This window comes from Scyliorhinus torazame, chromosome 1 (assembly GCF_047496885.1).
Source record: "Scyliorhinus torazame isolate Kashiwa2021f chromosome 1, sScyTor2.1, whole genome shotgun sequence".
NCBI classification, from domain to species: Eukaryota; Metazoa; Chordata; class Chondrichthyes; order Carcharhiniformes; family Scyliorhinidae; genus Scyliorhinus; species Scyliorhinus torazame.
Window position 1 is genome coordinate 169,102,945 of NC_092707.1, and position 17,666 is coordinate 169,120,610.

At 42.6% G+C, this 17,666-nt stretch overlaps 1 protein-coding gene across 1 annotated transcript in view; it reads right to left on the reverse strand.

The window, feature by feature from the left end:
• The window catches only part of adprs (ADP-ribosylserine hydrolase), a 46,114-nt gene that overhangs the window by 10,684 nt on the left and 17,764 nt on the right, over window positions 1-17,666 (reverse strand). The window contains exons 3-4 of the mRNA XM_072501135.1: window positions 9,912-10,119; window positions 6,477-6,661 (exon numbers count right to left, since the gene is read on the reverse strand). Coding sequence (XP_072357236.1) covers window positions 6,477-6,661; window positions 9,912-10,119 — 393 coding nt within the window. The remainder of the gene's footprint in view (window positions 1-6,476; window positions 6,662-9,911; window positions 10,120-17,666) is intronic.

A 17,666-nucleotide genomic window follows, 5' to 3' on the forward strand; every position in this document is an offset into this window, starting at 1 on the left:
GGTTTCCTCCGGGTGCTCCGATTTCCTCCCACAGTCCAAAGATGTGCAGGTTAGGTGGATTGGCCATGATAAATTGCCCTTAGTGTTGGGTGAGGTTACTGGGTTATAGGGATGGGGTGGAGGTGTTGACCTTGGGTGGGGTGCTCTTTCCAAGAGCCGGTGCAGACTCGATGGGCCGAATGGCCTCCTTCTGCACTGTAAATTCTATGATATGATACAAATTCATTCCAGGGTCCAAATTTTGCACAGCAAATAAAGGCTATTTGGGTTTAAAAAAAAATCTATAGATATTATTGTGACAACCATCAGGGATGAGTGGCTTAAGACAAAGATCTGATATTTTTATGCAACAAGGAATCACGCACCTATTGCACTGATTTTACAATCTGTAGTGAAATGCATATGTTTCAATACCACTTCAAATTGGTGTAATTGAGATTTCAAGTGGGTAGAAACATTAGTCTTCCCTTTGTCTTACTTCCTTTACCGTCAAGACTGCAACCAATCAATTTGTATCAAATCACCAAAGTGAAATCAGCATTTCAGCATTCAATGCAGTTAGTGCACATAATACAGGATGAAGTCCATACTAACAGAATATGACATGGGGGAACCTATCCTGGTCCTGGGAGGAGAGGGGGTGAGGGCAGAGGTGCGGGAGATGGGTCGGAAACCTGCGAGTCCTGGATAGGTTCCCCCTTGTCCTCACTTTCCACCCCACCAGCATCCGCATTCAAAGAATCATCCTCTGCCAGTTTCGCCACGTCCAGCATGATTTCACGACCAAACACATCTTTCCCTCACTCCGCCTGTCAGCATTCTGCAGGGTTCTTTGCCTCTGGGATACCCTGGTCCACTCCTCCGGCACGTCCAACACCTCACCCTCTTGCCATGTCACCTTTCCATGCAATTGGAGAAGGTGTAACACCTGTCCCTTTACCTGCTCACCATCTCAGGCCGTAAACACTTTTCTGGTGTGGCAGAGTTTCACGTGCACCTCCTTCAACCTGGCCTATTGCATTTGCTACTCCCAATGCAGTCTACTCTACATTGGAGAGACTAAACACAGACTGGATGGCTGTTTTGCAGAACATCACCAGTCCGTCCGCAGCCAGGACCCAGACTTTCCTGTCGCTTGCCATTTTAAAACTTTTTTAATATAATCTTTCTTGTCACAAGTAGGCTTACATCAACACTGAAATGAAGTTACTGTAAAAAGCCCCGAGCCACATTCCAGCACCTGTTCGGGTACACTGAGGGAGAATTCGGAACGTCCAATTCACCTAACAGCACATCTTTCGGGACTTGTGGGAGGAAACCGGAGCACCCGGATGAAATCCTGCAGACACAGGGAGAACGTGCAGACTCCGCACAGACAGTGACCCAAGCCGGGAATCGAACCTGGAACCCTGCTCTCACGTCCACATGTCTGTCCTGGGCCTGCTGCAATGTTCCAGTGAAGCCCAGCGCAAACTGCAGGAACAGCACCTCATCTTCCAATTAGGTACGTTACAGCCTTCCGGATTTAACATGGAGTTCAACTTCAGACTGTGAACTCTCTCCTCCACCTTCACCCCATTTTTGTTTCTATCAATTTATTTTCATTGATCTGTTTTTCCCTCACCATTGTTCCCCCTCCCCTAACTCCACTTGGGCCATCTGTTCCTAGTTGCCCTTTGACACATTGCTCACCTTTGTTCTGCCATTCATACATTCTAATCCCTTTATGTACCACTAACAGCACCCTCCATAGTCTTAATCACCCCCATTTACATTCCTTTTCTCTTCTGTCCTCGACATCTTTGTCAATCTCCACCTATCGCTGGCCCCTATCCAGCCCCAATGCTCCATGCCCCACCACTACAGTATAAATCTGACCCCATTTCCAGTTCTATCTTGCTTTGACAAAGAGTCATCCAGACTTGAAATGTTAGCTCCTATTTATCTCCACAGATTCTATCAGACCTGCTGTGATTGTCCAGTGTTTTCAGATTGCAGCATCCGCAGTAATTTGCTTTTATATTTATGATCTTGCTGGATTGTTTACATGTCAAACGAAGCAAAACGGAAGCAAAATGGAACAGTGCTTTGTAAACTATTTTACCACTTGAAAAGTAATGTGACCCCACACTCCAACAAAAAAAAGCAATAAAATAATATAGTGACAATCAGTCTTAAATTTCACGTTACAGATCAAATCAGTAAGTCATTTGAAAATTTGTGTTTTGAAATACTTTGCAAGAATGTTATTTTATGTACTTGTAGGTTTCAGCCTAAGCCCAGATACTAAACGCAGACTGAGTGACCGCTTTGCAGAACACCTCAGTCCATCTGCAAGCAGGATCCAGATTTTCCTGTCGCTTGCCATTTCAACTCACTGTCCTGTTCTCATGTCCACATGTCTGTCCTTAGCATGCTGCAATGTTCCAGTGAAGCCCAATGCAAACTGAAGAAACAACACCTCCCGATTAGGCATGTTACAGCTTTCTCGACTTAACAGTGAGTTCAACAGCTTCAGAGAGTGAACTCTCTCCTCCACCTTCACCTCATTTTTATTTCTTCAAATTTATTTTAATTTCTTCCATCAATCCGATTTTCCCTCGCCAGTGTTTCCTCTCCTCCCACCCCATCATGACTATCTGTTCCTGTTCAAATTTGTCCTTTGACACTGCTTACCTGTTCTGTCATTAACACATTCTATCTCTTAATGTGCCACTATCAGCACCCTTCTTTGTCGTAATCACCAGGTTAATTCCCTTTGTCTTTTTGTCCACAACATCTTTGTCAATCTCCACCTATCGCTGGTCCTCTAAGCTGTCCCACTGCTTAAAAGTTGGTTTTGTAACAGGAAACAAAGTGCAATGGTCGATGGCTGCCCATGCAAATGGAAAGTTGTTTCAAGTGGTGTTCCACAGGGCTCGTTGTTGGGATCCTTAGTTTGTGTTACATATTAATGATTTGGGTACGAACATGGGGGGCATGACTGGGAAATTTGTAGACGACACAAAGATTGGCCGAGTGGTGCGCAGTGTTGCAAATAATGTTGATGGGTTGGTGGAGTGGACGATAAAGTGGCGCAGATGGAATTTAACACTGAGGTCATAAATTTATAGGGAGTACACAATAAATGGGAATATACTAAGAGGGATAGGTGAGTGAGAGATCTTGGCGTACAAGTAAACAGATCCCTAAAGGCTGCAGTTAAGCATTAAAAGTAGACAAGGTTGTAAAGAAAGCATATGGAATGCTCTCCTTCATTGGCAGAGGTATAGTTAGGATATAATGTTGGAATTGTATTAAACAGCAGTGAGGCCACAACTGGAATACTGTGTGCCCTTCAGCACACCATATTACAGGAAGGACACAATTGCTCCGGAGAGAGTGCAGAGGTTTACAAGAATGTTGCCAGGGCTAGCAAAGAGTTGCCACAAGGAGAGATCAGATAGGTTGGTGTTATTTTCCTTGGGACAAAGAAGGCTGAGGGGTAACTTAATTGAGATGTACAAAATTATGAGGGGAAGTGAAAGAGTTTACAGGATAAAATTCTTTCCCTTGGTGGAGAATTCTAGAACCAGGGTACATGGATTCAAGATAAGTAGCAGAAGGTGTAGAGGGGACATCAGGAATAACATTTTAACGCAGAGGATACTAGGAATATGGAATTCGCTGCCTGCATTAGTGGTGGAGGCATAGACCCTAAAATAAAGTACCTGGATCTGCATCTTAAGTGTTGCAAGCTACAGGGCTGTGGTGGTGCAGGAAGGTGGGATTAGAAAGGGCACCTGGGTGTCCTTGGGCTGGCATGGATCGAATAGCCTCCTTCTGTGCTGTAACTTTTCCATGGTTCTATGTTTGCTGTTGTAATTCAACAAGCAGAGAACAAAGTGGTAGCAGTCAGTAAACCAGTGTCTGTTCACTACAGCCGGCCTCGAGTCGGACTACGCTGCTCCCTCCTCTGTCCCAACCCCCGCCTCACTTGTCAAAATGGACGGCTCCACTGAGTGGCCAGCAACACATCAGTGGGATAAGTGACAATAGCGGTGTTCTGGGATCCTCAGAGGAAATTTCTCTGCATCTCCATCTTACATGGGAGACCATTTAATTTGAAACTGTGCCCCCTAGTTCTAGATTCCCCATGAGGGGAAACATCCTCTCAGCATTTACACTGCCTCAGAATCTTTTCAATAAGATCACCCTTCATTCTTTTAAGCTGCAATGAGAGTATAGGCCCAACCTGCTCAACATTTCCCCATATCACCTCTTCATCCCAGGAATCAGCCAAGTAAATTTTCTCTGAACAGCCTCCAATGCAAGTACGTCCCTCCTTAAGGTAACCAAAACTGCAAACAGTACTCTAGGTGTGGTAACACTAAATCTCTGCAGCAAAACTTCCCTACTTTTATATTCCATCTCCTTAATCTGAAGGCCAACATTCGCTTGTGTTTAGTTACTTGTACCTGCATGCGGACTTGGAGATCCGTATAATGGATACCCACGTCTCTCTTTACCACAACATTCTGCAGTGTCACACCATTAAATAATACTGTTTTCCTTGTCAAAGTGGGCAACCCCATTTTCCCACATTATACTCCATGTGCCAAATTTATACCCACTCACTTAACCTAACCATATGCCTTTGCAGACTTTATCTTTCTGTGGTTACATACGTCCACCAAGAGAAAGGGGAGGCAGTGGCATAGTGGTATTGTCAGTGGACTAGAATCCAGACAGCCAGGATAACCATGACAGATAGTGGAATTTAAATTCAATAAAAACATGGAATTAAAAGTTGAATGGTGACCATAAAACCATTGTCGATTGTCGTAAAAACCCATCTGGTTCATTACTATCCTTTAGGGAAGGAAATCTGCTGTCCTAGTATGGCCTCCAGACTCACAGCAATGTGGTTGTTGCTGCCCTTTGAAATGACCAAGCATGCCACTTAGTTCAAGGGCAATTAGGGATGGGCACCAGATGCTGGTGTTTGCCAGTGATGCCCAAATCCCATTAAAAAATAAAGAAAAAATATCATGTCAAGTTTTTGGCTGTTTTTTAAACTTAGAAGGATGTGCGCGTTTGCAGAAAAAATGAATTTCACATCCACAGATGCTGGCCGACCCACTGACTCTTTACAGCACTTCATTACTGGCAGAGATTTTCAAGGCTGAGACTCTCTCCTCCTGGCTTTGGCCACACTGGAGGCTGCGGCGACTGAGTAGAATGAAAGGTCGGGAGATAATTTAAAAGGGTGGAATTGTATTATTCAATGCTGCGGAAATTCACCTTTCTTGAACTATGCGCTTTATCCTACATCAAAATGCCACCGCTTTTTCCTAGTTAGGAATGAACTAAGGACTGCAATGTACTGAATGATAGTTTTTCAGGACCTCATCTCCAGAAATCTAACTTGGGTCACATACCAAAAAAGATTGTAACAGTTCCCTTGTGGAAATCTCGAACAATTCATTACCTCATCCTCCAGAAATCTAACTCGGGTCACATACCAAGAAAGACTGCAACAGTTCCCTCGTGGAAATCTTGAACTATTTTTAATTGGCTGAAACATCAAACAAAAATTCCTCAAATTCACTTAATTTTATAAAAATCTATGCACTGTGACCCAGATTAAATCCATAAAAAGCAATAAATTTATACATTGTGATCAAGATTAATCCATAAAAAGCAGTTAATCTATGCATTGTGACCCAGATTAGTCCCATAAAAAGCAATATCTGTGAACTGTCTGAAAGATTGGGAGTTGTCATTTAGGTTATGATTAAATTTAAGTTTTAGTGATTTTATCATATTCTCAGAATTTAACTGCATTTTTGTTGATCAGTTATTCCCCCCTTTTAAGCAAAATGAGTTTTAAACTCGACTTTAAAAGTCTTTAACAATGAACACTTTAATATGCACATTAGAAGTTCCAGGTTTGATTTTGTCTGCAAAAAGTAAACTTGGGTTTAATAGTACAGCACAGAAAGACCATTTAACCCAGAATCTGTGCCAGTAACATAAGATGGGTTGCTACTTGGGATAGAAAGGAATATCATATGATCTCATGAACACTTGTGGCACATACATGTATACATTTCCCTCTGAATTCCAATACCTGGCCAACATTCACCGTCTAGGTTCATACATGGAAGAATTTAACACTTGAAAGAGGCATAATACACGTGCAGTGGGAGGCAAAAGGGGAATCAAAAGTAAAGAGAAAACATTTACTAAAAATATCAGATGACAGACCTTTTTGAAAACGGATTATATCACAGTAATATATTTCTGTCACTTTATTTTTAGCCTTTCGTGACAGAAAACATTAGATTTGTATTTTATCATGGATCCTAAATATTCAATGCTCTTCAACAAGGTCACCCCTTGCGTATGTTGACAAGATCATAAGAATTTCATATCAAGTTATCCAGAGAAATAAAGCAGTTAGCCACAAGAGGCCACCCTAGACCTGTACTCACTCTTTTGCATCTGACAGAGATTTTTCATCATTCTCAACCAAATGCATTTCTCCGATGAGCTGATCCAAGTACTTGTCCCTCTGCAACTCCCCCTGCAAAGCATGATGAACAGCAAGGGCTTGCAGGATAGCACCGTTGTAACCCAGTGAGGAAGCATGCGTCACTTCAGCATTTTTCTTTGCAAACTGTCCCAAAACAAAACATCAAAGTCAGCAAAGGGAGATTATTACAAGTTGTTCTTTTTTTACATTAAATCTAATCTACAGAATTGCATTTTGAATGAAAAGATGGAGCTGGTCTTGTGCTAATTAGCCACTGGCCATAATAGTTGTGTTTCCCTTTTTGGATAGCTTAACAACTGAAGCTGGTTTAGCACAGTGGGCTAAATAGCGGGCTTGTAATGCAGAACAATGCCAGCAGCGTGGGTTCAATTGCCGTACCGGCCTCCCCGAACAGGCGCGGAATGTGGCGACTAGGGGCTTTTCACAGTAATTTCATTGAAGCCTACTTGTGACAATAAGCGATATTATATTATCTCTTCCCAGTATTTAAACTTTACTTCTTTCAATGAGCAACAATTGATTGAAAATAAATCTTTCACAACTACCATAACGCTTGGAACACCACAGAGCGGTCTTTTCAGAAAGAATGCAACCTCACAGCTGGGTTGTGTCAAAAAATATATATTCTCTAGTACTTAAGTTTGGCACTTGAAAAACATTTCAAAAGTTGGCGTAGCTGAGTTTCTGACAAATAACTCAGTCTTTCACAGCACTGAAAGTTATTTTAGGTTAGGGTATATTATTCAAAAGTAAACCTCAATTAATTAAACAAATTATATTGAATTGGCTAAGAAAAAGCAGTGGTTAGTTTCTTTTTAAAAACAAGTGTTAATTTTAATAGTATAAGAATATTTCGTAATAAAACAACTTCTGAAAGCTGAAGAACATACTCGGGACATATTAGTGCCCAAGAGTTGAAAGAACAAAAGTAAAAAGCACCTTAAACTCCTTGGAGCTGCAAAAATCACTATACATGCAAACTCAAATTAGAGCGACACAATGTTCGGGAAACAAACACGCGCTTCCACCTTTAGCATACTTGGTAGCATTCATCCACCACTTTCACATTACTGAACACCCCAAATTCTCAAGAAAAAATATAACAGAACCGCATCCGAAGGGTTATGTCTAAGGATGGTGTTTTTATCTAATCTACATGTTGTGACATCACCAGACTCATACGCTTATTTTTGAAACTTTTTCTGAGGATATTTCACTGCAACTACTGAAATAGTAGCAGTAATCAAGAAAAATAATATAACAAACCAGTGGATCTCTCAAGCGGTCATTTATAGCATGTCAGAGGACAGGAGTATTATACCAAGTAATGCACATTATTCAGCTGCTAAAAATTCTATTGCACAAGTCAGATGATCTAATTCCTGTAGGGTCCTAAAGTCAATTAGTGATTAATTAGGATTAGGAGGTCAATTCAGTACTCTTCCTTGAGGGATGCTTTTTTGTCATTTGGAAGTGACTCGCTTTCTCTTTATGATATTTTTAAGTGTAATGTCAAAACATGCGTGTGTGACAAACTTGAACGTGGTGTAGCACAGTATTTCAATATTTCTATATCAGGTGGCATTAGGGATGTCCATGATACAGTCTGCTGGTTGCATTACTCACCCTTTGAAATTCTAATTTGATTCATCATCCTTTACCCAACTGTTTGGAATCGACAGATCTGCAGGTAGATTCAGCAGATAAAAACATAGGAGGTGATATGCCGCCTTTGTTCTGAACGCCTAATAGTTTATTAATCTGCAGCTGGCTCGCTTTGCACTAAACTGGTTGACCTTATTCTAGGATTAAACGTGTAGGTTTTGTACAGGGTCATGGACCAGCTCTTATATTTCTGCCCCAAAACATTCAACTGTCCCAGCCTGATTAATGCTCTGGCAGAGGTATTGATCAGGCCTATTGCTGTCAAAACCCCCCATTTTAAATACAGTAATTTGGGGGGGCTAAAGCATCAATGTCAACATTTTGGGGTTAATTTTCTTGGAAAACAAAAAAAGGTTGCTATTTACAAGGACTTCTGTAACATTACATGTGACAATTTCAAAGTACAAGTTTACATTTTATAATGACTTTTATATATTTGTAACAGCTCCCAGTTATCCATTTACATAGGGAGCACTAGGCAGCATGGTAGCACAGCGGTTAGCACTGTTGCTTCACAGCGCCAGGGTCCAGGTTAGACTCTCGGCTTGGGTCACTGTCTGTGCGGAGTCTGCACTATCTCTCCATGGCTGCGTGGGTTTCCTCCAGGTACTCCGGTTTCCTCCCACAAGTCCCGAAAGAAGTGCTATTAGGTGAATTGGACATTCTGAATTCTGCCACTGTGTACCCGAACAGGTGCCGGATTGTGGCGACGAGGGGATTTTCACAGTAACTTCACTGCAGTGTTAATGTAAGCCTACTTGTGACAATAATAAAGATTATTATTATTCGTAGAGAGATCACTATTAGTAAGGAGATCCTACAGACTTCCCAAACTCTTAACTGGAGATGTGCCCCCCCCCCCTCCCCCCCACCCACCCACCATACCCTCCGCCCACTGCAGCAGCCTCAAACTCATTATTAGGAATGACACATCAAATCCACGATTATATAAATAGAAGTATAGATTAGCTCATCTCTGTCCCATGCCAGAGGTCAATTCACTGGACCAATGGACAATTCATTACAAATGTAAACCAGGTTTTTAAAATTAAGAGCTGCTAACCTGGAAATTAAGTGCCATCCAACATGCTATTAGAAAATCTGAAGGCATTCCCCATTTTCAAATTCTAGGATAGTGTTTACTTAATAGTAATTATACTTATGACCTGGTAGTTCCATCTTGTATTAGTATTTCGGGCATTACATGAAATAATGCTCCTGGCCCTCAAAACAGACCACCATCTGACTTACCATAAGCAATGCCCCAGGTGATCCACTAATATAGATAAACTCTGGCAAGTGAACAAAAACATAGCAAAAGATTAATTATAAAGGCCACCGAAAGAGCTTCATCCCTTTCCTGCTGCTGCCACCCCATCATACATGGCTTCCATAATTGTCTCAACCCCATTATATATTATAGACTGACCGATTGGATCCAAGGTTCATCAATAATAAGCCAAGACAAAAGTACAGTGGCCAAGTGAATGCATAGAGCTTTTTCTTGAGATTAAGGAATAGCAGCCAGTGGTGATAAGAGAAATAATAATTCTAAAAATGTTTAAACGACAAATTCTGTTCAAAGAGGGTGCACCATTGATGCTAAAGGGGTGGAGGGTGAAAGGAAAAGAGGAGAAAGAAAGCAAATCAGTAATAAAATCTGTCTTACTTGAGCAAAAGTAAATTATGCAAGCTCCATCAGTCTGACCTTTTTAACATCCTGAATATCTGGATATGCCAGTGCAATAGGGGCGATCCTCATAGCGCCTCCATTTCCGTAGGAGCCCTTTCCCTTAAACTGTTCCCTTGCTGGTTTAAACACATCATTACAGTTTGGGCTTAGCAGTTTCTTAAATACACGAATGACACCACTTCCATACCCTCGATTGGGCTGTTCCTTGTATTCTTCAGCAAACCTAAGGTAGTAAAGAAAGAAATAGTTTTGATGTTCTTACATGAACCTTAAACAGTATCACATACAGATTATTAAAATCAAACACATGTAGATGAAATCAACCACACAGCAGAAAAAACACATTTTAAAATATATTTAATCTAGAACGGAAGTATCAGCACGGGCAATGTTACATTTTTCACAGTTCAGTCACCAGCATAAGCCACACAAACCATAAATGACTTGAAACATGACCCACCACTGCCATAATGACAAAATAGTATTTGATTTTCATGTTAACTGTACCAGTAAGAATTACAGATATGCAGCTGATCTAAAGTCACATCTTGGCTTCTAAACAACTGTCAGAAAACAGAACCAGACTATTTAGCAAAACTAAAGGCACGTTACTACGGATGCTGGAATCTGAAACCAAAGAGAAAATGCTGGAAAATCTCAGCAGGTCTGGCAGCATCTGTAGGGAGAGAAAAGAGCCAACATTTTGAGTCCAGATGACCCTTTGTCAAAGCTCATTTAGTCCAAGTTTGTACTTACACTTTTGAGAAAATAGTTCTAATCAGATTTACTGCCCTCTTCCCAAATGCCTTCATCTATTTTCTCCTCAGCCGTCTACTTAATCTAATCTTGAATATTATCAGTTTCCGTCACAATCATCAATTGTGGAATTAATTCCTAAAGCTTTCCAACTGTGTAAAGAAATTGGTCTTGCTCTAATCTCCCAAATATCTTATATCCGTAGTACATTTTACTGGAAGAACTAGAAACAATTGATCCACCCTCTCCCATCCCGACACAAGAACTTTAAAAAAAAAAATCATTTATTGGATGTGGGTGGGCATCGCTGGTTAGGCCAGCATTTATTGCCCATCACTAGTTGCCCATCAGAAGGTGGTGAGTTGCCTTTTTGAACCGCTGCAGTCCTTGAGGGGCAAGTACACCCACTGTACTGTTAGGGTGGCCCCAGTGACAGTGAAGGAACGGCAATATATTTCCAAGTCGGGGTGGTGAGACTTGGAGTGGAACCTCCAGATGGTGGAGTTCCCAGGTATCTGCTGCTCATGTCCTTCTAGATGGTAGTGGTTGTGGGTTTGGGGAAGGTGTTGTCTAAGGAACCTTGGTGAGTTACTATCAAGGTAGATAGTCCACACGGCTGCCACTGTTCGTCAGTGGTGGAGGGTTTGAATGTTTGTGGAAGGGGGAGTAATCAAGCGGGTTTTGTCCTGGATGGTGTCAAGCTTCTTGAGTGCTGTTGGAGCTGCACTCATCCAGGCAAGTGGAGAGTATTCCATTACACTCCTGACTTACGCCTTGCAGATGATGGACAGGGTTTGGGGGATCAGGAGGTGAGTTACTCGCCGTAGGATTCCTCGCCTTTGACCTGTCCTGGTAGCCACAGTATTAATGTCACTGGTCCAGTTCAGTTTCTTATCAATAGTAACCACCAGAAAGTTGATTGTAGGGGATTCAGCGATGTAGTGCCATTGAATGTCAAGGGGCGGTGGTTAGGTCCTCTCTTGTAGGAGATGGTCATTGCCTGGCACTTGTGTGGCGTGAATGTAACTTGCCATTTGTCAGCCCAAGCCTGGATATTGGCCAGGTCTTGCTGCATTTGGACATGGACTGCTTCATTATCTGAGGAGTCGCAAATGGTGCTGGCATTGTGCAGTCATCCTCAAACATCTTCACTTCTGACCTGATGATGGAAGGAAGGTCATTGATGAAGCAGCTGAAGATGGTTGGGCCTCGGACACTACCCTGAGGAACGCCTGCAGTGAAGTCCTGGAATTGAGATGATTGGCCTTCAATCACCACCACCATCTTCCTTTGTGACAGGCATGACTCCAACCTGGAGCAGGAGTCGGCCATCTGGCCCCACGAGCCCACTCCGCCATTCAAAAAGATCATGACTGATCTTTTTGTGGACTCAGCTCCACTTACCTGCCTGCTCACCATAACTCTTAATTCCTTAACTGGTCAAAAATCTATCCATCGTTGTCTTAAAAACATCCAACGTGGTAGCCTCAACTGCTTCACTGGATAGGGAATTCCAGAGATTCACAACCCTTTTGGTGAAGTAGTTCCTCCTCAACTCAGTCCAAGTCTGCTCCCCCTTCTTTTGAGGTTATGCCCCTAGTTCTAATTTCACCCACCAGTGGAAACAACCTCCCTGCTTCTACCTTTTTGTTTAAATTTAGAGTACCCAAATATTATTTTTCTAATTAAGGGGCAATTTAGCGTGGCCAATTCACATACCCTGCACATCTTTGGGTTGTGGCGGTGAGACCCATGCAGACAAGGAGAGAATGTGAAAACTCCACACAGTGACCGAGAGCCAAGATCCAACCGGAGTACTCAGCACCGTAGGTAGCAGTGCTAACCACTGTGCCACCACCCAGCTTCGGTCTTAACTATTCCCTTCACAATTTTATATGTTTCGAGAAGATTCCCCTCATTCTTCTAAATTCCAATGAGTATAGTCCCAGTCTATTAAGTCTCTCCGCATAAGCCAATCCTCGCAACTCCGGAATCAACCTAGTGATTCGCCTCTACACACCGTCCAGTGCCAGTACAGTCTTTCTCAAGTAAGGAGACCAAAACTGTATACAGTATTCCAGGTGTGGCCTCACCGGCACCCTATACAGCTGCAACATAACATCTCTGTTTTTAAACACCATCTCTCTAGCAATTAAGGACAGAATTCCATTTGCCATCTCAATTACGTTCTGCACCTGCAAACCAACTTTGCGATTCATGCACAAGGACACCTACATTAGGTCTCTTTGCACAGCAGCATGCTGCAATTTTTTACCATTTAAATAATAGTCCATTCTGCTATTATTCCTACCAAAACAGATGACCTCACATTTACCAACATTGTACTCCATCTGCCAGACCCTTGCCCACTCAATTAAACTATCTATATCTCTCTGCATGTGATATGGTACGAATTAAGTAATGGCATGTTGGGAAAATTGGTCAATGGGAAGACTGGTCAAAATGTTTGATACAATGCACGAAAGGCTGAACTACTCATTCCAGCTCACCAGGCCCATGTAAAGAATGCTCACAGTTCACCAGACCCCTGTCTAAAATGCTGCCCTAACCATTTCAGACTGTAAGACTGATAAGGCCAACTATGCATAACTTGAAGTCTGAAAAAGATCAGAGAAGGTCAAGCCATTCCAAAATACCGGACCTCGGCAACTCCTGATAAAACTAACTCGTCATAACCCAGGGCCGTAGGAATAAAACAAGATAAGTTCAGGAAGAAATAATTCTACTCCGATCATTCACTGTTCCCTCCAAGGACAAGATAATGGTATGAGTGATGCGATCAAAAAAGGTCTGTTTTATGACATTGCTTCCGTTTCTATTTCCGATCAAATTCCTGACTAAGCTGTTGTCACGCAATCTTGATAATGATAATGTATAAATATTGAGCTGATTCTCTGTGAAAATGCGAACTCGAGAAGGAATCAGCAAGTTTCATTAACTGCTCTCTGACTTTAAGTTTCAGCCATTACTGCATGCAGTCGTTTTGAAAATAAAGCTTGTTATTTTGTCTTAACAAGCGTGTCGAATCTTTCTACTACAGAAGCGGGAAAATATTGACTTCAACATGCAGACTGTGTGTATTCTGCACACTTTTTACTCTATCGCTCATCTTAGTGTCATCCACAATCTTTGACACATTACACTTGGTCCCTAACTCCAAATCATCCGTGTAAATTATAAACAATTGCGGTCCCAAAACTGATCCCCGAGGCACGCCACTGATCGCCAACCAGAAACACCCATTTGTCCCCGCCCTTTGCTTTCTGTTAGTTAACCAATCCTCTATCAATGCTAATACATTACCCGGAACACCGTGCACCCATATCTTATGCAACAGCCTTTTGTGCGGCACCTTGTTGGATGCCATCTGGAAATCCAGATGAACCACATCCACCAGTTCCCCGTTGTCAACCGCACTCAAATGTCCTCAAAGAATTCTATTAAATTAGTTAAACATGACCTGCCTTTCATGAACCCATGCTGCGCCTGCCCAAAGAGACAATTTCTATCCATTACATCACTTCAATCAATCATGTCATGCTGTAATCTGCATCTTGCTAAACAAAAGGCCCCAATTTTTCCAAGCCTGCCTTCATATTATGCTTTTCTCATGCCAGGCAGCAATCTAGTGAATCTACATTGGGGGTGGGGAAAGATTCTGCTTGTGCATGGGGGTGGGGCACCTCGATCTCAGGATTCCCGGCGTTACCAGTTTTTCCAAGCCATGCCCCATCGTGATGGCACGGGCCACACCTGAAGATATTTTCTGCAGTGCCGCACAAAGTGGGGAAAACACAGCCAGCGAGCTGCATGCCGGTTTTCATGCCTCAACCAGAACTCCTGTGCAACAATTGGAAAATTCCATCCACTGTCTTAAGGTGCAGTAAATACAAACCACAAAATCCTTCTGCGCTTCCCCAATATCAAGTTCATTTCAATTCAGAGCATAATTACCTGTTATTTCTCTTAATCGAAAATTAACAGTTCTAGTTATGCCATTTTGTTAGCCCATTCTCATATCTTATCAATGATTTTGTGCAGCTTTCTTTATCTTTTAGTTAACTATACCACCTATGTTGGTATCATTGCAAATGACATTACACACTCTAGGTCTGTAGCCAAACTATTGAAATACACAGTTCACAAAGTATCCCCGGAAGAGAACCCAGAGTGTTTCCAACCACCCGATTCAACACTTGCTCTCGTTTTCCCTTCTAATTAATTTTTAATCGTGTGTGCTTTCCCACTTAATTCAATATCTTTTATCCTTAAGTAATCTCCTGATCATATCTTATGTACTATACATTCACTGCAATTCCCCTATTTAAAATGTTGATTATTCCTTCAATTAAGTTTTTTTTTTTAAAGTGCTGTTGCTAACTTTTGGTTGGTTCAATTGGCTCTGTTTTATAACCTTTGCTCTAGAGTCACCAGGTATCTTTATGATACTGCAACGAGGTTCAAGTTCAAGTAATGATCAATAACTCAATACACCAATTAGTAAGATTCAAAGCACATTTATTATACACAGTAAATCACTACTCATGCATAAACTCTACTTTCTAAGCTATTTCTATCAACTAACAGGCCTATACTTATCTTCGGACTGGCCCACCAGGTCAGGGGAACAAATGGCCTTGCGTTCGGGTTCTGAAACTGCGGGATTCAAAGCTGGTATGGACTGGTAGCTAGGAGCGCCGATCTCGTAGCGAGCGTTGACTTGAGACTTACGTTCTTTGGAGGCAGCTGGACAGGTCACTGTCAAGGGTTGGTTCGCGTTGCTGAGTGACCCTGTCAAGAAGGACGATTTGAACTTGGGGGCTTTACTTTATAGTCCCCAGGGGCTTCCCGCCTTTCGGGGCGGACCCCGTACCTGGTTTCAAGTGATTGGACTTCGTTCAAATCGCTTGGTTCGATTTCTCCAATACTGGAGCGGTTCCCTGATCGATGGGCGGTCTTTAGGTGTCCGTTAACCTCTTTTGTGTTGGCTCCTACTGGCGCCGAGGAGTCTGGCTTGGCCTTGTTTATCTCAAATATTTTGATTGTTCCCAGGGATCGCTCATTAGTATGTAGATAGCCGCTACATTATTATGCAGATGGCTGCTTGTATCGATGTTGCTGGGCTTTTGCAGAGTTTAATACACAGCAAACTTGTACCTGCTAGTTTCTGCCTGCGGTGGCTGAATTTCCCTTCAGCCTTTGCTGTTCTCCATTTTACGTCGGGAATTGGCCAACCCAGGTGGCTACACTCCCTCCTTGTGATCCTAACGCGAAGCGTGAAGGATCACATAACTGGGTTGTTCTTTATTTCCTGACCCGGCTAGCACTCTTTTATGGCCTCTACACTGTCCATAACTATGCAAGAAATTTTTAACTGACAATTCTGAGGGACGCTATGTCAAAACAAGGACATGCATTACAAAATAAGAAAAACGGTACCTCTAACTGTCCTTAATAAACTATACTCACTCAAACATTCAATCATACTAACTTCCTAAACAATACAAACAAAATCATAGCAGCATTATTCACATTTTCCCTGGCTTGGCAGTCAAGCTCAGGATTGTACAATCGCTCATGAAACATTTCTTTATTCACAAAAAGGAACGCAACAAATGTTCTTTATTATAGATCGCGGGGGTTGGGGGTCTGGTCATAACCAAAAATAGGGGATCTTATCCTATATACCGGGGTGCGAGCGCGGTAGGCTCTCCTTCTCCATTTCCTCAGACGAATAGTCTGCACGACGCAGCAGAGTATCGCCAATACTAGTAGGGATTCTATCAAGTAGGACAGGGAGTACCAGGTTATAAACCCGTCACACCAAGATGGTGTGGTGTCGCTTGTGACTGGGCTCTGGGTACTATGGGGAAGTGAATCATTAACGGCTGGGGGGGGGGGGTTGGGGTCAGGGGGTTCGTGTTCGCGCACAACCAAATGTTCATGAGGGTGATGAGCAACACGGAGGATGTCCTCATGTTCTTCTTCCTTCTCTTCTGTTCCTGGAGCTTCTGGAGTTCTGTGGGATCAAGCATAGTGTCTGTCACTACCTTGTTTTAATATCTCATATGATAGCATGTCTGTCCTTTAGTGCCAATTACTCCCTTTATAATTGGTCATGCGTGACTCCTTCATTTTTTTTTCCAAAAACCGAATTTCAGGACAAGACACACTTAAAAATACTGAAACAGTGCGAGCCGTCTCGCAGGCTGTGCGATTTACCATCCAAATGTTTGAGGATGTAAATAGCATAGGGTTGGCAACCTAAGGATTACCTGAAAACAAAACAAAACGTTTTGAACGAAAATTACCGAAATGAGGTGCGTATGGGCTGCGACGGGTAAGATTTGGATGGAATCCCCGGGTAGGGCGGCGACCAATGCCGTGTGTGCCCTACCCGAGCGTAGCTGACCAGAGGGGGGTTCTCAGGCAGGGCGGGTCCCAATGCCGTTTCTCCACTGCCTGAGCAACCGACAAGAACAGGCAAGAAATGTAGTCATCGTGGGGGGTTGCCGTATTGGTTCTTCCCTCGAACCAGAAGGGCAGTTACGAACGGGGGTCTGGCAAGCTCTCAGAGGTTTCTGCTGATGAGCGTGCTGAAAAGTTCTCAGAGGTTTCAGCTGAAAAATAAGGCGTGGGGCCATGGAATAAATTTCCGATTTCACAAACAACATTTAACAGTACAACTACAAACAACATAAAACATGCTGCTGGTTCCATCAGAAAGGACACAGTTTTCTCCCAAGCGGTTCCTTTTTAAAACATCATCTGGACACCTCAGTTATCGGTTGCGAACAGGGTCACAAAGGGGTTCTCGTTTTGGGAGTCAGACTCAAAGTCGTCATCTTCTCTAGAGTGTATCAGGGCGGATAGGGCTGCATGGTGTGATTTGGGATCCCTCTCGTCATTCCGGACGAGTCTGTATGAATTATTTCGGTGCCAAAAGGTGGTGTCTAGTTCTGTGGGGACGGAATTGGGGTCGTCATTGTAGGT